General features: G+C 42.4%; 1 protein-coding gene across 1 annotated transcript in view; it reads left to right on the top strand.

The window, feature by feature from the left end:
* PITPNC1 (phosphatidylinositol transfer protein cytoplasmic 1) overlaps positions 1-21539 on the top strand; it is a 241292-nt gene that overhangs the window by 98008 nt on the left and 121745 nt on the right. Inside the window, exon 2 of the mRNA XM_063081104.1 lies at positions 11997-12145. Coding sequence (XP_062937174.1) covers positions 11997-12145 — 149 coding nt within the window. The remainder of the gene's footprint in view (positions 1-11996; positions 12146-21539) is intronic.

Raw genomic sequence — 21539 nt, 5'->3', positions numbered from 1 at the left:
CATCCCATGGCTCACTCTTGGCTTTTTAAGTCACTTGTTTGGCTTTCTTGTTAATATCGGTAACTTAAAACTATCAAAAATAAGTATGAGACATTGTAGGTTAGAACATAAAATAGTGCAGCTGCTGTGGAAAAAATGTGACAGTTCCTCAAAAGGTTAAACATATTGTTACCAAATGACCCAGCAATTCCATTCCCCAGAGAAATGAAAACATATGTCCACACAAAGACTCACACATCAATGCTCATAGCAGCACCGTTCACAAGAGCCAAAAGGTGGAAACAACCCAAGAGTCCATCAACTGGCGGATGGATGAATACAATGTGGTCTATTCATGCAACGGAATATTATTCGGTAATAAAAAGGAAGTACTGACACATGCTAAACACGGACGAATCTTAAAAATATGTTAGGTGAAAGAATTCAGTCACAAAAGGCCGCGTACTATATGGTTCCATTTACATGAAATGTCCAGAATAGGCGCATCCGTAGAGACAGAAAGTAGAGTAGCAGTTGCCAGGGGCTGGGAGGAGGGAAGGAAGAGTGACTGCTAATGGGAACGGGGCTTCTTCTGGGAATGACGGAAATGTTCTGGAATTAATTAGTTAGTAGTGGTGGTTTCACTATCTTGTGAATATACTAAAAGCCTCTGAATTGTGTACTTAAAAAAAAAGTATGATAAATATCTATATAATCTACTACAGAGCTTAAAAGCCATGTCTGAAATTACTTTTTAAAGAGTAGCTATCACCTAAAATAGAATAAAAAGTGACTTAATTTATAAGAAAAATGTAGAAAATGCAAATTATCAAGAATGGCTTTTTCATTCCGAATCTTTGAATATAAATTATATACATGTGATTCATAAGTAAATTCTGTGACTCTGCTGCCTCCTGTGTTGTGATTCTATAATTTACTACATTCCTGGCTGGGCCATCAAAATAATACTTAAAGTAGCTTCTATAACAGAAAGAGAAGTGCCTTTTCTGGTCATGCCTACCACCACCCCTGGGCTCCCCCAAGTACTAATTCATAGCTGCCTCTTTGAGGTGCCCTTACAAAGAGTAACTTAAGCATTTGCAAATGTGTTGGGGCCTTTTTAATATTAAAGGGATTTACTGCATTGAGTTTATCTTACGTGTGCACCAGACACTCTCCAATTCCCTGAAAAATAACCATCTTAGTTTGTCAGTATTTCATCAAGAGTCTACCGATTGACCCTTCTGGTTTATAGGAGTAATAGGGCTGAAATCTCTCCCAGGGCTTCTCAGTACTTGTTTGGAACAAGGGTTTGAAATGCCCAAGCACCACCTAAAATGGGCTTCATGAGAAGAAGAGATCCAAAATCCAAAATCGAACCTACAGTTGACTTTAACATTCTTCACACCCATTAGGATGGCTGTTACCAAAAAAACAAAAAATAAGTGTTGTCCGGGATGTGGAGAAATCAGAATGCTTATACATTGCTGATGGGAATATAAAATGGTGCTGGCACTGTGGGAAACAGTTTGGTGGGTCCTCAAGAAGTTAAACATAGAATCACCATATGATCCAGCAATTCCACTTCTAGATCTATACTCAAAATAATCGAGAGCAGGGACTCTGAGAGATGCTTGTATACTAATGTTTACAGCAGCATTATTCACACTAGTCAAAAGACGGAAGCAACCCAAATGCCCATCAGTAGGTCAATGGATAGACAAAATGTGCTCTATCCATGTAATGGAATATTCCTTAGCCTTAAGAAGGGAGTGAAATTCTGACACATACTGCAACATGGATGAACCTTGTGCACATAGTGAGATATATCAGACACAAAAGGACAAATATTGTGTGATTCCACTTGGAGGAGGTATCTAAAATAGACCTGAAAATAGATTAGCGGTTACTGGGGAGTGCGAGGAATAGAGAGTCGTGCAATGGGTGCGGTTTCTGTTTGAGAGGATGTAAAAGTTCTGGAAATTGATAGTGGTGATGGTTGCATGACATTGTGAATGTACGTAATGCCACTGAATCGTACACTCAAAAATGGTTAAAATAGTAGATTTTATGTTATGTATATATATTTAGCCACAGTAAAGGAAGAAAGAAAAATCTTGTGAAGACCACCACCTCCTGTTCCTCGTCTTGTCTGTTTTCTCCCAGCTCTTTGGAAACAGGGTAAATTATGTTTCATCATGGTGTTGGCTCAAGGACTTGTTAGTGTCATCCCTCAGGAGGACATGCAGAAAGGCTAGACGGAAGGACCACCACCTGTTGAGGCAGGGAAGGACAGGGCCACCACTCGGCCTGGACCAGTTGATAGAATATCTCTGCAGCTCATAAGAATAAGTCCAAAGTGCAACAGGAGCTCAGAAGATAGGTTTTTAAATGTAGCGATTGCTGGAAATGTACCCAGTTCGCTCTATTTTGCCTGTCTTCATTAACTATCTCAGGACAGCAGGAGTTGGCAACGCTCTGCTTTTCTCAGTAATCTGCTGCTTTTTACCGCGGAAGAAACACCCTCAGGCTGCTATTGCTTAAGAAAATAGTGCATCCCAGCCACCAGCCACACACCATCGCTGGCTACAAGTAACGTTCCCATGGAACCTGGGGCCTGTCCTCCACAGCCAGGTGAAGAATGATGCTGCAACTTCCCAAGCTCAGACCCACACGTAGAACTTGGTTATAACTCTCTCCCAGCATTGCTAGATAGTTACCAGAACCCTGAAACCACTTGCCACACCAGCTAGCACTTAAACAAGCAAAGGAGTTCAGTGACCTGCAAATATTACCGAGATCTTGTTTTTCTAGGCATGAAGTGGCTTGAATAATTCTTTCAAAACATCAAGTACTCCTATTGTTCAGTTGTACGTGAAACAGCAAGTGCTGCTCTCTGCATTCAGTTTACCTTTCTGTTCTCAGAACAGTGAAACTAATCGCTGTCTCTCTTCAAAGTATATTTCTGCTTTTAACCAGTACTACAGCTTCCCTTGTTGGTACCGGTCATTTTTATACAGGACTTCATGAAAGCTTATTACTTGTAATAAACTTCACAAACAGGGGCTCCGCTCATTCTGGGAAGGGCCCCCGCTCATTCTGGGAAGGGCCCTGCTAGCCTGATACTAGATGGACCGCTCTCCTGGGAATACCTCTGGTCATGAGGTCACTGTACAGAGCGCAAGTAGTTAGCTCCAGGTCTGTGTGCCAGGAAAGCTCTATATCAGTTTCCCCCCTTTTTGGTCTTGTGATTGGCTGTGGGTTTATGTTCCGTAGTAAACACACAAGAGGCTCGATTCCTTACTAAAGGTCAGCCCTGTCACCAGACTTCTCCTTTTACTGGAGTTGTGATCGGTTTCACATTTGCCAGCAAATCGTTTGAGAGCTCTGTTGAGTTCCTTTAGTCTTCTGTCTTCAAGGCAGGAACCCTCAAGAAACCCTCCTCTTTGCCAGACACCAGGCCTGTTGCTCACAGTTTTGCCTCCAGTGTCTGCAGGCTCTGGCCCACACTAAATGCTTGTTGAATGAATGAACAGAATGCACAGGACTCTTAAGAACCAGGACTGTCCCCACAACCAAGGGATGGAGAAATCCCACATTCTGCCACGAGGGCCAAGTACCCTTGTGGTTTTGAGCTGAGTTCTAGAAGTTCCTGTTTTTGCTCTCTTAAGAGTTTTTCGTGGCTCCCACGGATGGCTAATCTGTTCAGCTTCTCATTTATAAACGTGAGGGGAGGACACCGATGGCCTTAGCCGATGCTTATAATGTAGCTGTACATGCTGTGTCTTATCATTTTGGCTTTTCATTCATGAGTCACATGAATTCCTGGGGCTAGAATACCACCCCCAAAGGTGAGTCAGTGTTGGAAGAAGCAGATAAAATGTGCACTCTTGCTTTTCACATACAATAAAGAATATTGTTACTGTCCTGGACTTAGTGTCCTAAATGGCTGCATGTACTTGAAAGGATTTGCACAGCCTTGCAGCAACCCCAGGGATGTAGAGTTGTCCTTGCGCCAGCATCCCGAGCCCTTCCATTGGAGTTAAGTTGCCCTATTTTTATTCGGTTCAGTCCAAACTTAGGATGGGTTAAACACCAGTGTACAATGCTGTGTATATTAGTTTGTCACAAAGGGAGGATTTTTTGAATTAAATATCGATAACCCAGGTCCTTCTTAAATCTTTTATCAGCTTTTTCATTCCCACACCCTGGCATAATGACACAGGTATTACGTAAACAAGGCACCTCAGAGGGCTGCTTATAAAAATCCAGGAGAAAAGATAAAAACGTGATGATGTGCTGATATCCTGAAATATGAGCTGAAGGTCTGTATTTTCTTTGTAGCATCGGATATTGGTTTTTGTGGTTTATTGACCTGGCAGAGAGACATCTGACAAAACACCTAAGAACTTTACACCTTAAAAAAAAAAACAAAAAAACCTCTGTCTACATGGAGAAATCTGCACATTGAATCACAGAGCTTGGAAGATGCAGGGACTAGCCAGGCATGTCCTTGCCCTGGGCAGAACCCAAATCCAATCCAACCCTTGAAGGTAAAAATACACTCTTTCCCAAAGGAAAAAGACGTTGGCATGAATCTTGCTGTAGAGTCACTCTCAGGCAGAACCCTGGGCTGGAGAGCAACTGGAGGGGGTAGGCTGTGAAATGTGATGATCAAGTCCAATAAGGAACGTGTTCCCATTGACATGGTGTAAGGTTGGAGGGATCAGAATGTCTTTGTGTGCGGTTAATCACCCTTTCCCTTCTGCCAAGGTCTTTGTCTGCAACACGTCACAGTGAGCACCGTGAATCCTCCAGCAACATGAATCCTCCAGAATTCGCATATTAAAGACATCTAAGTTTAGGGCACGGCAAGCAGACAACTCCCCTAGCATGGCAGGAATCAGGGTGTTTCATGTAATACAGTCTCTAAGGGAAGTCATTTTATATTTCTTCTGTCCACTGGGCTCAACACCTTCAAAAAAGCTTCCAAACCAAAGATCCATCAAATAGAAAGGTCCCTGTCCTTTAAAATATTTTTCATAATCATTAAAAAAATTAGATGGCCGCCTTGAGATATGAGCCATACTTACTGAAAAATGACATGTTCCCGGACTTTTTAAAAAATTGCAATAAAATATACATACCATAAAATTTACCATTTTAACCATGTTTAAGTGTACAGTTCAGTGATAGTAGGTGCATTCACATTGTTATGCAACCATCCAGAGCTTTCATTATCCCAAACTGAAACTCTGTACCCTTTAAACACTAATTTCCCATTCTCCCTTCTCCCCAGCCCCTGACAGTCACTATTCTACTTTCTGTCTCTATGAATTTGACAGTTTTAGGTACCTCATATCAGGGGAGGTTCCTGGGCTTTTTATAATACCTTTGGAAGGTGTGTAATCTGTCTACAATCTAATGAAATTTTTACAGAAGGAAAAGATAGTCTTGAGCAGATAGTCAAGTTTTCTTTGGTTTTTGCATTGTACAAGTATATGGCAAATGCCTTGTGGTCTTATAATTTATAGAACTGTAGCATAGTAGGGACACGAGCAAAACAGATTGGCAGGTCCCCATCAGACATGTTGCCAAATAGAAGGAGCAAGAGCTAGGGCAGTTTGTGTACAGTTTTATAATTTATGGAGCATTTTAATTTGTAAGTTTTTTCTCACTTGATTCTCCCCACGTCCTGTGAGGTATTTTATTAGTCCTGTTTTAATGATAACAAACTGGGCCTCAGATAAGTAAATTGTCTAAAGGTGCAAAGCTAGTCAAAGGCAGAAGCAGGACGTTGGCTCCACATTTTCATTTTTTAAACCCCAGTGGTTTCCACTGTAGCACACTGTGAATGATTATCACCTCTCTAGAGGCCCACGTAATAGACAGTCTTCGGGAAGGGAGGGCTTCTCCAAACACATTTCTGATCACCAGTGCATCTCCTCTCTAGCTTGGAAGCACGTAGAAGCTCTTGGCCTTGCTCTGACACCTGACCAACCAGCCTCCAGAGTCTTGGTGATGAAGTCTTGACGTGGCATAATGGCCCCACCCTGATTCCTAGTTGGTCTAGATTAGGGTCTAGTCCAACACCGTCCAATAGAAATACATGAGTCACAAATGAGAGTCACATATGTAATTTTTTCTAATAGCCATATCAGAAAAAAGTAAAAAGAAACCGGTGAAGTTAATTTTAAGAATATATTTTAGTTAACCCAGTATATCCAAAATACTATTATTTCAATATGTAATCAATATAAAAATTACTAATGAGCTATTTTACTTTGAAGGGGAGGGTTAATAAGTCTTTAAAATACAATGTACATTTTACACTTTTAGCAATCCCAAGTTAGATCCTTAATTTTCATCAGTGGTACCCGATCTTTATTTAAATTCCCAGCTGAAAAAGTAGATTCACATACCCAGTTTTCAAATATGTGCAAAGGTTTTCTAATAACTGAATCAAGTACCATTCTTTAAACTGAAGTTCATTATAATTAAAGAAAATTAAAAATTCAATCCCTCTATTGCACAGGCCACATTTCAAATGCTCTCTAGTCATATTTAGCTGGTAACTACTGTACAGCGCAGGTCTCGGTAAACACCTAAGGCTGGCCCAGTGTGGACCCAGTACCAGTGGACTAGAACAGGATTCAGGGAACTTGTTCTGTAAAGGGCCAGATACTAAACTATTTTTAGCTTTGGGGGCCATGTGGTCTCTGTAAAAACTGCTCAAATCTGCTGTTGTAATGTGAATGCAGCCACAGAATGAATGTGCATGGCTGTGTTCCAATAAAACTTTATTTAAAAATCAGGTGCCAGCCCACAAGTTTGCTGACTGCTAGACCAGAGCATTTGTCCCTGTGCCTTAGCTGTGCTGTGGGATTACAGAAAACAGACAGCTCTAGCCTCTAGCTTTCTGAGAGAAGGTTGTTAAAGTCTGGACTCATTGTATCTCCTTCCCTATGTGTGATTACAATTTTGACACCACTTGGTATGAAGTGGGCAATGGGCCTGCATCCTGCATGGCTTATCTTTCAGACACTTTCTTCAGTGGGCTTCTTGTGCATCATGAAGCAATTGCTTCACTGTGCTTTGAGGTCCATGTATTGGCAGCAGAGAAGGCTGGAAGAACAAGTTCCAGCAAAAACGTTAGTAGTGATATGAATACTGTGGGCAATTCCCAAGAATGCCAAATTATTCACCCTCTGCTCTTTCCTCTATCCACACAGCCAGAGTGAAACAGACAGAAATCAGGCAGGTTTCACAGATGGGAAAATTCATGATTTCACGCTAAATCAGAGGGATGGGTGTTTGTCTGTGCTTATTAGGTTATGTGGCATCTATCCATTTGGATGGCAAAGGCCAAAGTAGAATAAATTCAGATTCTCAACCTGTGGCTTTGAGGTTTCAAGTCCTATCTTCAGGGCATAACTCCACCCAGAGTTGGTAATGTTTATAGCAAAGCAGTGGTTCTCACTTTTCATATCGTGATGTTTGGAAATGGTATTGGGACTAATGGAGGAAGAGAAAGTGGATGGGGGGTGGGTAGGCACCGGGATTGGCTGGAAGGAAGGTGACACTTGGGTCCTTTAGGGTGGGGGTGTATAGGAAGCTGTCCATCAGAAAGTCTGAAGCTCGGTGGCTGGAGGAGGGTTAAGTGAAAATCAGCCCTGGCTTGGAGTTCTGTTGAGCCTGTAACTTCGGGTCCAGTACTTCTTCAGGCAAAGATGATGTTGAAGGTACTTTTGGCTGTCAGTTAATACTCCCTTTCCATGCCCAGAAGTTTTGGCTTGGGGTCGCCTTTTTTAAAATCAAGGATTGAGGTTGAACTGTACTAGGTAACTTGATGGTCCTACAGTTTGCAGAAGTATAAACTAATAAAGCTGCTCTACTTCTCCACATAGACACGCAAGCCCACCTGCCTTGCGTTCTGCACCTCTGTCAAATGCACAGCACCGAGAGCAAGTGGGGGGGATCTGGAGCCCCATGATGTTTTTTGACTACAGAGATAATTATTTGGGATAGCTGTTCTGATGATAGCTTACATGGAGGCTCAGCCTGCAGTGCAGAGCCGTGTCTAATCATGATTGCCTATAATGATGATTACCCAAACTCTGGAATTACAACAATAGATTTTATAAAGTTAGAGCATAATTCCCCAGTATTCTGTATGTGAGCACAGATTAAACAACTTTGATCTTTTAATCAGACATTAGTGACTCATCCTCTGAGACTGCAAAGTTCAGAGGCAGTGGCTTTCTGCCCCCATCCTCATCCTTTTTAAATCATAGTGAGGCCTAGATTTGGTAAAGCAATTCACCTGTCAAAGACATAAAGGCTAAAGTTGGTGTTCAAGTCGCAACTCTGCCAGCTAGAAGCTACGTGGCAAGGGGGACGTCTTTAACGTCTCTGAGATGGCATCCTCATAGGTCACTACCTACCTGGCTGAATCATCGTGAGCATTAGAAATGAGTATAAAGCACTCACTTGGTGCCTTACGCTAACGGGCAGTCAATAAGCAATGCTATGTCATCGTCGTCGTCATTATCATCATCAGTGCTGTGATTAATTCTCAGGCTTGGAAGGCTTCAGAACCCTTCTGGGTCCTCGGATTTTGCAGCCTTCATTTCACATATAAGTTTATTTGGAGGTGGTGATCAGGGACATAGTATTTTCACTAAATTAGGGTGGAGCTTTGCAAGAAATTAGTGTGAAAGAGGAAAAAAGAAACAGGCTTCCTAAAGATGGAACATTTTAGCCTCGGTGCCTTGTAGTACTGAACAAGTTGTGAGAGATGCCCCGCTCTGCTCCGGTGCTTCCCAGCACTTGTGTGCATTTGAGTGAGAGTCCCAATCTCCACTTGGAGAGATCTGGAATGCCCTGGGATCTCTAGTGATCATCTTTAGCGATCTTGAAACAGCTGGTTCCAGGACCTATCTGTCCCTTCCCTCTCCCCTAACTGAGACACTGTTGCTGCTTGTGTCTATGAGTCAATTTGTGATTTAAAAACAACAAAAACCTCTGCTCCTGGACGGCCCGGCTCTGAGGGCCACCACCAGCAGAGTGGGCCTGATTTTCTTGGGAGAGAAAGAAGTGACAGCCGCAGAGCCCTTGACCATCTCGGTGTCTAGGCTTGAATGTCCCGCCACTCCCAGCCTCTGCGGGTCACCCCCAGACTGGCGCTGTCTTAGTAAGCTAAGGCTGGTGTCTGCCCTGTGCGGGCTCATTCAGGAGCCACTGGAATGATCAATGAGCCATGCAGCTGGGCCTTCCTCTGGCCGCCGGTGAATCAGCCGCCTGTTCTCATCTCCACCAGGCAGGAAGCACTCGAGCGAACTCAGCCAGAGCTGACTCGCGTCTGGCGAACAGCTTCTTTGTGTCATGAATCGACCTTGGTCCCATACGTTTTTTATACATGAGTGGGCTGGAGCTCCTGAAGACGGCTCGGTGGTAGACAAACTCTTCTGCCAACCCCCCACCGAAGCCCTTGACAGGTCATTGGTTTAGCGCTGTCTGCTTTCGAAGCAGAGTCAACGTTTTAATTGAGGTGAAATTCACATAAAATTGACCATTATAAAGGGAACAATTCAGTGGTACCTAGTACATCCACAGTGTTGTGCAAACACCAGCTCTATCCAGATCCCAAACACTTTCATCACCCCAAAAGGAAACCCCCACCTGTTCATTGCATTAGATTGCTAGAGCTGCTGAAACAGCATATTACAGACTAGGCGGCTTCAACAACAGGCGTCTCCCAGTTCTGGAGGCCAGAAGTTCAAAATCAAGGTGTCAGCAGGGTTGGTTCCTTCTGGAGGCTGTGAGGAAAGGATCTGCTCCAGGCCTCAATCCTTGGCTTGTAGGTGGCATCCTGTCCTGTCTTTCTTCACGCCGTCTTCCTCTGCGTCTGTCTCTGTGTCCAAATTTCCCTTTCTTCTAAGGATACCAGTCACAGTGGATCAGAGCCCATCCTAATGACCTCATTTTAACTTGTTTACCTCTGTCAAGACCCCATCTCCAAATAAGTTCACATTCTGAGGTACTGAGGGATAGGACTTCACCATGTGAATTTTGGGGAAACACAATTTGACCCATAACGTCCATTAAGCAATTTCAGTGTCAGTACTCTGTTCCTTTTTATGGCTGAATAACATTCCAGTGTATGTAAACATTTATTTCTCGAGCACCAAGTACAAAGCAGCTACCAGGGAAATCTCCACCCGCTGGGCAGCTGAGTACCCTGCTACGGGCTTGTGGGGCCATCTGTGCAAGGCGCAGCGTTGATCTCACAGGTGTAGACTGATCTCCAGTCTGTAGACTTTCTTCCTATCTTCTCTTTGAAAGAGTGTTAGTCTTTATCAGCAAAAGTAAAAGCAGTCTTGGACTGAGGAAGCCAGGTCAAGCTTCTGAGCCTAAATTTGTTTTTAAAATTGATTTTATCTTTGAGCTTCCTCTTTCCTCTTCCTGCTCTTGTCCCCAGCATTCCCCTGTCCCCCAAGTCTGCGTGTGCATGTGCCTGCACGCACAGATACACACACACACACACACACACACACACTCACATTAAAAGCATTTTAAATACAGACAGTCTGGAGAGGGGTGTGGCACAAATAGGAAGCACAGCCTCTTCAGAAGACCAAGCCAGCTGCTCGCTCCCATTGTCATGGTTACTGGGCCTGGTCCCTCGGGCTGGCCTCAGACAGAGCCTTTCAGAGCTTCTTCACACTCCCTCTGGGCACCTGCCTCGGAATGAAAGAGGGACCTTTGGACATGCGTGTCCTCTCAGCTTTGGAACTGACCGCACTGTTGACATACATTTCACTTGCCCCCTTAATTTAAAATATATTTCCCTCTCTTATGCATGTAGACAGGGGACCTGCATCCCTGCTGACCTGGGCTCTTTTGGGAGCAGCCCAGAATTGTCATTAGCTTGCTGCAGACCCAGGTCTCTTTCCTCCACCCCAGAGGCCTCAGTGATACTGTGTCTGTGTCGGTTCACACCAAATCTGCGGGAAGGACCACAGCAGGGTCACATTGTTTTGCCTCCTGACTCCCAGCAGACTCGTTCCTCATGCCAAAGTTGTTTTACTCCCTTCTCTCTCTTCTACCTCTATCAAATTAGTTTTGCCACTTTGTAAGTTCACTAGGGGAAGAAATGCCAGCTGGCCCCAGGCTTTTCAGAGAGGCAGGAAGGAGAGTGGAACAGCTCAAAAATGAAGAAAGGACAAAAAATGTTCATATTGTATGTTGCCCATTTTATCATTTTAGTGTGAAGCATGTGGCTTTTGGGACCTGGGCCTGGAAGGCTCCACATTGTAAGTGGAATTTGGATGAAAAGGAGTTAAAGATACCGTAGATGGTCCTCAGGATGAACCAGGCTTCTGGAACACACAGGGTTCTTAGCCTTGGCTCCAGTCACGGCGGGGCCTGGGCATCTAGAGCTTTAAAAAGCTTCCAGGTGGTTCTGGTGTCCAACCACCTTTGAGAACTGCTGTTCCAGGGGTCAGAGGCCTCCAGGAGAGTTGAGCATTTTGAGGGAGGGGATGGAAGAAACAGGTGATATCGAATCCTCTGTGCCCAGCAAAGCTGCTAATTGGGCAGAAAGCAGGGACAGAAACAACACACCAGGGGCTGTCTTTGGCCAAGCCAAGTAGGACTTTAGTTCCATTTAACCCTGTAGGGTCAGAAAGAAAAGGGAGACTCCAGTTCTCTCCCTTCCCTGGCACTGCCCAGGGGGTTGGTCGGCTGCCAAACCTAGAGCCCGCCAGCCGCCCCGGCAAGTGCATGCCCAGGTGGTGCAGAACGCTGGCAGGAGCACGCCGCTGCCCCTGCCCCTCACACCAGCTCTCTTCCTGGCTCCCGACGGAAAGTTGCATCGGTCTCCTGCGGCTGCTCTCATTTCTCAGCAGAAAGTGCTGATGCTACTGGTTGCTGCCTGCGCTGTGGTCGGGGAAGGGGAGTGTCCCAGGCAAGCTGTGGGGCTGACCTCTCTGTCCCTGTGTCTGTGTGTTTTGTAGTACAAAATCGGACAGCTGTACATGATCAGCAAGCACAGCCACGAGCAGAGCGACCGGGGAGAAGGGGTGGAGGTCGTCCAGAACGAGCCCTTCGAGGACCCTCACCACGGCAACGGGCAGTTCACCGAGAAGCGGGTGTATCTCAACAGGTGAGTCCTGGCAGCCGCGTTCCCCACTGGCGCCGCCTCCTACCTGACCCCATGGTGCCACTGAGGGAGAGGTAGTGAGTGTTTGGGATGAAACAGCCACTTGGAAAGTTGTTACATCCACCCTCTACAACTACCAGTCTCGTTGCTTCCAAAACAGAAAACCCACCTTGCATTCTGCAAAATGGTCCTCAACTGCATTGTCATCAGGAGGAACGTTCGTCTTACTTCTGCCTCGACTTTGATGACATGTTAGGACAGAATCTGATCTTAAGAATTCAAGGCCTTTGTCCTCTCCCTTCTCCAGTGTTAGCTGTAGGAAAGAGATGGCTCTGTCTATAAATTGTAGAGACGTGTGCCTCTGGGTCTTGACTTAGTAACATTTCTACTTGCTGCCAAGTGACCCCTCAGGTATATGCAAAGGGAAATAACAAAATGAACAATTACCTGTGACCGAAGTGCTATGCAATGGCGAAGGAGGCTTCCATGTCTCAAGTGGACCCATTCCTCCCATGGTAGAGGCTGTCACTCTCCTTTTGGAAGCGTAAAGCAATGAAGATTACAAACCAGCACTAATCAAGACCACCACTTCCGCTTTTGAAAATGAGAGTATATTCTTTAATCTCTTGCTACTTTCTTACCACTAGTAAATTGGATAGAGGGTGGCAAGAAGACCCCATCCAGTCCATCTTCCTTAATTTCTTTTCTGGGTCAGAATATTTGTAGTTAGATGTCATATGAAATATATTTTATTGAAATTAACTGTCTACTCCAGCAAAACACTCTTATATTAGCCTTTCCATGAATACTTTTAGCCCTACCTCGGCCTCTTCAATTGGCCCGTATGTGATTATTCAGAAACCATTTCCAACATACTAGCTGGACATTGCCCCAGTTCATCCATGGACACCTGAGAATATTTATCCATTCTCAGGACCTTGGATGTGGTCAGACAATTCTGAGAGGATCCATATTTGGATTCCACTGTTCTCGTATTGGCTCTACTCCCAGCAGGCTGAAGTGGACTCTTTGTTGATGGGAAGCTTTGGGTCCTGTTACTGGGGTGTATGGAAGTTTCCAAGGCCAGTATCCTGACAGTGAAGGCCTTGGGCTGATTAAACCAATGCTTTTTAATCTGCCCAAGGATGCAGTACCAGGGAATTCCTGAGTCATGATTAAATGCAAATAAGACCGATCGCATTGATCTATTAGTAGTTGTGAATTCCTAGGATTTGGAACCAGTTCAACCTTCAGCTAGCTGTTGATTTGCAGCGGTGACTAAGCTCTGGGTCTGGCCCGGGGGTTGGCTTCCTTACAGAGACAGGTCTCTTGATGTGCTGCTTTGGAATTCTTAGTGTGGAGGGTGTAAATCAAATATTGAGCAGGTTTCTCCTCAGGGATCATCTCTGTAGAGCAAAGAGAAGTGAGGGAGAAGCAGGAAAATAGAAGCCTATGGAAAATTCCATTTCTTGGCAGAGGATTGCATTCTCCCAAGTTATTGCCTGGGGAATGTTCCCTATGTACCAAAATCAAGAAAAACTTTAGAAACTTTATAACTTTTGCTGAAACAGAATAAGAAGTATCCAGCTGTCTCTCCTGTTTGTTTTATCTTATTATATTTATATGATATTTATTTTAAAAGAGAGTAATACATATTACGAAGAGGGAAATTTGTTATAAATAGAATATGTGGACTTCCACTAATAGTAACTAAAAAGATTAATGTGGACCCTCCCTCACTTTATATGACAAACACAGGATGAAATATAGCAATATAAAGCTGAGCTCAAAACAAAGGGAACTCCTCAGATGCTAGAAATAAAGAATGGAACTCAAACCAGTGGAAAGCAGACCAGCTCATACTAGGGAAGCCATCAGAATTGAGCGTAGGCCCTGACATCTAGGGGCAGAGGGTGTCATGCCCATACCGGGACAGGAAATGTGGCCTGGGACCCACATAAACGTGGAGTTGGATCTGAGGATCAGGCTTTAAAACTGTTTTTGACAACCAAGGGCTGAGAGAGGTTACTGCTCAGAGACTCACACTGAAAGAACTACTAATGGATGTGTTTTAAGAAAGAGGAAACAGCCCAGAAAGAAGGAGGGGGTTATCTGGGAGTACTAATAAGCAAAGAAATTGGTCAACATCTGGGCAAATCTGAATGAGCATAGAATGTTTTAAAAACACTAGTAATGATTAATTGGGGTGTATTCCTGAAATCTAAATAATAGAAAACAATAACACAGAAGATGGGAGGGTAGTAATTATAGTAAAAAACACTCTAATGTGCTAATATTGTTTGGGAATTGGAGAGAGATGTTGATTGTTTTAGATCTTTTAAGACAAGTATGCCTATCCAAAATGTAAAGTAACCTCTGAAGGAGTAATAAAACAATATATAACTTATAAGAGCAATCCACAGAATGCAGGGGAATAAAAAAGAGAAACCTATAAAAAGCACAGTCAATAGAAAACATAAAATTTTATGGTAAAATAGATTGAAATGTTAGATACTTTCCCAGCCACTTTTGCGGCTAGGGATGTCCATGTGACCCTAGTTCTGACCAATGAGGCTTAAGATTTTCCTCCCTGATAAAAAGAGAAAGATGTTCAAAGGGCTCTTTTTCCTATTCAAGAGGGGCACAATCTGCTTATAAGAAACAGGGAGGGAACAGAGGGTGACTACTGGGAAGACAACTAATAGTGCCTACCACATGACCCCTGACAGCAAAACTGAGCAATAATAGTACGGAAAGGAAACTTACAGACCAGTCTCAGTTAAGAACATGCACACTAAAATCCTAAACAAAACATGAGCAAATCAAATACCTCAGAGCTTAATAGTAATAATAACAATATATCATGACCTAATCAGATTTATCCCTGAAATTTATTGTTAACATTTAATAATCTTTTCTGTGAACTTGTCCACAGTAAAGTCGGGAGGCAAATAAGGACCCCTGTTGTCACCACTTCTAGTCAACATGTGTGAAGGTCCTAGTCAATGCAATAAGGCAAGAAAGAAAGAAAGAGGAAACAGATTATCTGCAGATGATATGATTGTCTAATGGAAATTTCAGACATTCCAGACAGCTGTTAACATCAGTATGAGAATTTAGCAAGATTCATATCAAAAAATCAATAGCAATATTGTACAGCAGGAACAATAATTAGGAAGATATAATTTTTAGAAATTCCATTTACAATAGAAAAATAAACTTTTAGGTATCTGGTAACAAATCTACAAGATATGCAAAATATTTTTGGAGAGGTATAAAAATCATTTGTGGAGGGAATTTTAAAAGCTGTGGACAAATGGTGAGATATACCATATTTGTGGATGGGAAATGCTGTATTATAAAGGTGGCACTAATTCCCAAATTAATTTATAAATGTAATGCAAATCTAATTAAAATGTCAACAGTGTTGGTTTTTAAAAAATAGAACTGGAGAAGATAATCCTAAAATTCAGATGAACAATTTTGAAAAGTTGAGTAAGTGGGAGGGACTTGCCCTGCTAGATATCATGACATTCTGTAACATTACAGTAATTAAGGCAGTGGGGTACTAGAGCAGAGTTAAAGAAACTCATGGAACAAAATAGCCCCAAAATATATATCCAAGCCATTATTAGTGCTTTGTATGTAATAGAGCTGACATAAGAAATTAGCAAGGAAAAGTATATAATGTTGGAATGACTGGGTTTCCAATTAGAAAATCATCTAGACCCCTACTTCACATCATACACAAAAATAAATTCCAGATTGATTAAAGACCTAAATGTGAAAAAAATCAAGAAGGAGATATAGATAAATATCTTTACTATTTAGAGAGAGGAATAGGACTAATTACACAAGACATAAAAAAAAAGACTGATTAATATTACTTCATTAATATTAAGAGCCTCGGCATAGCAAAAGACATACATAAAAATTTTTTTAAAAAACCTTTGCATTGCAAAAGACACAAAAACAGAACTACCTGGAAGAAATATTTGCAATGTGTATATAGACTGAGGACAGGTATTCAAAACAACAACAACAACAACAACAACAAAACTCTTACAGGGCAATTTTTCTTTTTTAATTTGAGAAAAAAAAGGCAAAATTATCCAGTTGAAAGATGGGCAAAGGATTGACCATGTAATTCGGAGAAGAGGAAATGTGAATGGCCAAAAAATATATATAAATGAAAAAATATGTATATGAAAAATGCTAACCCTACAAAAAGGCAGGAAAACACAAATTAAAACAATGATAGCATTGCCTTTCACACACATCAGATTGGAAAAAATAAAAAAGTCTGGTAATACCAGGGGTTGAAAAGAAAGTGGAAAGACAACTTGCTTTCTTTATTTTTGTTTTGTTTTGTTTTTGTCATCTGGCCAGTGTAGGGACAGACAATTCACTGTCAGTGTTGGTGAGAGCTATAAACTGATATCACCTCTTTCGAGAACAGCTGACAATAATTAGAAAAGTTGGAAACATGTATTATTTCCACTTAACAATTTCTAGGTAGAACCCTACAGAATTTCTTGCACTGGGCACAAAGAGACATGTACCGAAAGATTAATTCTAACCCTATATGCAAAGGAAAATAAATGGAAACAATCCTAATATCTGTGAACGGGAATACATTATGGTTTACTCGCATGATGGAAAATTCCACAGCAGTTCAATTTAATGAGCCAAATATATGTTGATATATTTCAGAGGTGTAGCATAATGTGCAATGGGTAAACTGCAAAAACCAAAACCAAAAATATATGTGTACATACACATATCGAATGATGCTTTTCATATAAATTTTAAGAATATACATAATATTACTACAGTTATATATAGTGTTTACAGATAACTACCTGTGTGGTAAAAGCATCAGAATATGGACAAGCCACCCTCAGGATAGTGGTTACATTTAGGGAGGGAGGGGACTGAGTTGGCATGGAAGGAAATGTTACTGTACCTGTATCCATAATATTTTATTTCTATTTATTTTTTTAAAGGCAAAAGAGTATCACTAATATAGGAAAATGTTGATTTGTTAAGTCAGGGTGGTAATGTTAAAATTCATGGAACTGTACACCAAAACTGATCAATTTTACTGTAATTTAAAAATAAAATTTTAAATATTTTATAAATTCTGGGTAATAGATACATGCCTATCTGTTATCTCTCTCTCAATTTTTTATGTAATTGAAATTCTCTGTAGCTAAACATAATATTTTAAAAGTGAATGAGGTTGAGAAATACAGCCTGGTTGTTGTCAAAATTGGGTGAATTTGTGACTGATTGAATAACCTAAAAGAAACATAATGGATACTGTCAGCCAAGAGAGAAAATTCTATGTGTGATTTAGAAATAATGTGACTTAGAAGTTCGAACTCAGCCCTAATGAAATTTTTTTGACCAGTATCTGCCTAAACATCTAGAAGGTAAGCCTTTCCAAACTCGTAAGAAACCCACAGCTAGGAAGGATAGTGAGTTTAAAAGACTGAAAGAAGATCCGGAAAAACTTCAGTAGTTTGCAATGAGGGGTCATTTTCTATCAAGATGAAATTAAATACGGTCTTATCTTTGGATCCCAAAATACAAATTTTACAAGTATGGGATAAAGGATTTATAACTTTGCAATGGTATATTTGAAAGAAATACAGTGATTTTGCCTTTTTTTGGCGAGGGTGGGGAGAATGGCTGGTACAGGGATCAAACCCTTGGACCTTGGTCAGTGATTTTGGTTGACAATTCAATATAAATCATATACACACACACACATGCATACACATAATATGTATTTGTGTGTGTATACATATGTACATGTGTGTATATAATAAATATACAGCTGCAAACATTCTTAACTACATCGATAGAAGTAAAGTAAAATATCTAAAACCCGTCACTTGATAATCTTGCCCAATTTTCCACTGTTCAGGACATACCTGGAGTTAAAAGGACTAGAAATGCCACTGATATGAAGAATGACTGAAGAAACCAAGGATATTTAACCTGGAAAAGCTAGACTCAGGGTGTATCTTGGTGCTGTTAGATGGAGAAGAATTAGACCTCTGTGTGCTATAAGACCTTAGCGAGACCAGTGGGACCAAAGCCAGTGGGTGGGGATCCCAGGAGGAAGGGTTAGGCTCCGTTTAAAGAAGACATTTCTAAGGACGCAAGCCATCTGAGAATGAGATTGAGTGTCTTGTAGTCAATTATGCTGTTGTTGGAGGTGCCTGAGCACGCGTGGGATCCCCACTCATCAGGGTGTTCTCGTGCAGATTCAAACGTCAAATAGGTGGCTAAACACACTGGATGGCTGGTTAAGCTGGACAACCCAGAAGATCCTTTTCAACCCTAATTTTCTACACTCATAGCACGTGTCAGACATTATCCTGACCCTCCTCCAGCATACTTGAGTAACCGGTGAAGCACAGGAAGAAGTACGTTTAGTTTCCTTTGTACAAGTCTAAAGCAGGTCCATCATTCTATAATTTAAAAGGCTTTTGGCATATTTGGAAGAGCAGGGGCACTTATCTTAGAGCCAGGGAGATTACAGCTTAGCAAGAGAAAAAGAAAAAATTGATATGTGACATAAGTAGGAATTAATAAGACAAAGTCCCATAATCATAAAAGAAAACCAAACCCATTACTTTGTAGTCATAACCTAGAGCCACCTGAAGTTGACTCATGTCTTGCATGCATAAGTCATGACTGCATGTTGGAGAGGCTGCCTCATAATTGTCATTCATTATGTGAGTTATTTGTTGAAACCCCCGACGTGCAACCAATTATGCAGGTATTGGAGAGAATCCCTTAAGAAGTAAGACATGGTCTTTGCTTTCTGATCAAGGTAGGGTACAAGTCAGGTTGGTTCCAACATTTGTGAGACCTTCTGTCCATTTTGTGAGTGTCCACAGGGAAGTGGGTCCTGAGAGACAGATTGGCAGTAGCTAAGATGTTCCCAGTGCCCATTTAATAATGTACACGGAGAATTGTCCTATGGACCTGAATTTATGAGCTGGCAAAGTGAGTAAATTCTCATCAATCTATAAGGGAAAGCAAATCATGCTCAGAAACTGCTTTATTGATTTATTACCCAAAGTAACTATTAGAGGCACTGAAAATATTCAAAGTCTACTCTCCAGTTAATGTGAAAATAAAAAATTGCTCAACGAGGAGCTAGATTCAGTAATAGTTACTGTCATCACTAAGCAAAGATAGCCCAAACATCCACCTGTCGGTGATTGGTCCATGGATTAGCTTGTTTTCTGTTGCATATAACAGAGTACCTGAAACTGGGTAATTTATAAGAAAATGAAATTTGTTTCTTACAGTTTTGGAGACTGGGAAGTCCAAGGCCCAGGGAGCACGTCTGGTGAGGGCTTGCTTCTTGGTAGGAACTCTCTACAGAGTCTCATGGTGATGAAGGCCATCACATGGCAAGGATTGCAAGATCACTTTCATGTGCTCTCCTTATGAAGCCACCAGTCCACATCCATGATAACACATTAAACCATTAACCCATTGATCCATGAATCGGTTAATCCCTTCATGAGGGTCTAGTCCTCACAATCCATTCACCTCTTCAAGGCCCCACCTTTCAGGTATGATATTGGGAATGAAGCTCCAACGTGAGCTTGAGGGGACATTTAAACCACAACAGTCCACTTCAGCTGGTATGTAAGTTATCTATGGGGGATGAGTGGGAGGTAAGCTAAAAAGGCAGTGTGAGGCTATTGCAGTCAAAGTTCATAGTTGCCAGCAAAAGGGACTGAGTATGTCTTAAGCAGAAGGAACATTTCACGGAATGATGTTAGAGACCCACAGAATTCTCTGGAGGCTTAAGAATGAGCAGGAATCAAGGTGGCTCCAGAGAGCCAAGAGCCCAGTGATGACAACCATCTTTATGCAGAACCAAACACCTCCATTCTGTCTCCACCGCCCCTCACCTCTGCTGCTCCAGCCATCAGCATCACAGCTACCATGGGTGGATCAGAGTTGTCCCTTTTTTCTTTTCAAAATCCCAAACATAAGCATCCCATCGGGTTCCCAAGCCCTGGATACCAGTGGGTGGGGAGAGGAACTTCCAAACTGTTTTCCAAAGTGGCTGCCTCTTCTTACATCCCAACATCAATGCATGAGGGTTCCAATTTTTCCACATAGTCACTGACATTTGCTACTGTCTGTCTTTTTGACTCTAGCCATCCTAGTGAGTGTGAAGTGGTATCTCATCTCTAATGACTAATGATGTCGAGCACCTCTTCGTGTATGTATTGGCCATTTGTATACCTTCTTTGGAGAAGTGTCTATTCAGATCCTCTGCCAATTTTCTAATTTGTCATAATGTCCTTTTAAAATCCCATTCATCTTTTAGTACTTACCTCTCATTTCCCAGGGATTGTGGGCTTGCTTCATTCCCTGACCCTTCCTCCAGCATCTGAAACACTGTTGGGCACACAGAGCATTTTGGTGGCTGCCTAAAACATTTGGTACATGAGGGCTCATACAATGGTACATTTGATGGTTGTCCTTGGGCCTTTGATCCAGCTCAGTTAACCACATAAGTGGTACTTCTTGGCTTGTCTTCAAAAATGCTGGTTTCAACTGGCATCCAGGGAAAGGAGGCCAGATCCTGATCAAACTCCGGAAGAGTGATGCTAAATGAAACCTGTCACCCAGAAACACATGAAGGTGGGCTTTTCTTTTGTGGCTTTTCTTTTCACTTTGTCCCTAGCATCTCTCCTGTTCCTTCCCACTGAAGCCCAGGAGGAGAGCGAAGGCAGGGGCTGGGAGTGGGGGGTGCCTGGGAGAGAGGATGGAGTCTATTTTTAGGCTTGTTTTTCAGTCGTGAAGTGTTGCGTTCTTCACCACCAGGGCTGCTGGATTAATTAGGCTGTGCTGGCAGCTGCCAGTCAGGGAGGATTGCCAGCCTCCAACGGTGATTCCCCCTCATGTCTGAATTGCTCTGCACAGAGGGAACAACACTTTTCCCGCTATGTGGCCCTTGCCTTCCACGACAATCTCTCTTGGCCTCTGGTGGCTTTGGGTAGGAGAGAGTAAGGCTTGCATAAGTCATAAACCGTTTTTAACTGGTCATGCGAAGCCACCCTCTGGTCCCTTTACCTAACAGCCCTTTGGTAGAACCTCGTTGCCGCAGCTTGGGTCTCTCTTTCCCGTGTCCTCTTCCTCTTCTCCTGGCACTCCCAGATCTACTGAGCACATCAATCCCATGCCCCAGATCTTCCCCAAAGCAGGTGCAGTGCCCAGCGCTCGTGTGGCTTTGGGAGAGTCCACTGCCCGGGCAGCAGGTGTTGGCAAAAGTATCAGAGCCATTCATGCTGACCTAATAAACTGTTTCCATGCTATTTTCAAAGAATCTTCATGGTCACACACACACAAT

This window comes from Cynocephalus volans, chromosome 16 (genome assembly GCF_027409185.1).
Source record: "Cynocephalus volans isolate mCynVol1 chromosome 16, mCynVol1.pri, whole genome shotgun sequence".
Taxonomy (NCBI): Eukaryota; Metazoa; Chordata; class Mammalia; order Dermoptera; family Cynocephalidae; genus Cynocephalus; species Cynocephalus volans.
The sequence above is the reverse complement of the archived record's forward strand: the minus strand, read 5'-3'. Positions and strand labels throughout refer to the sequence as shown.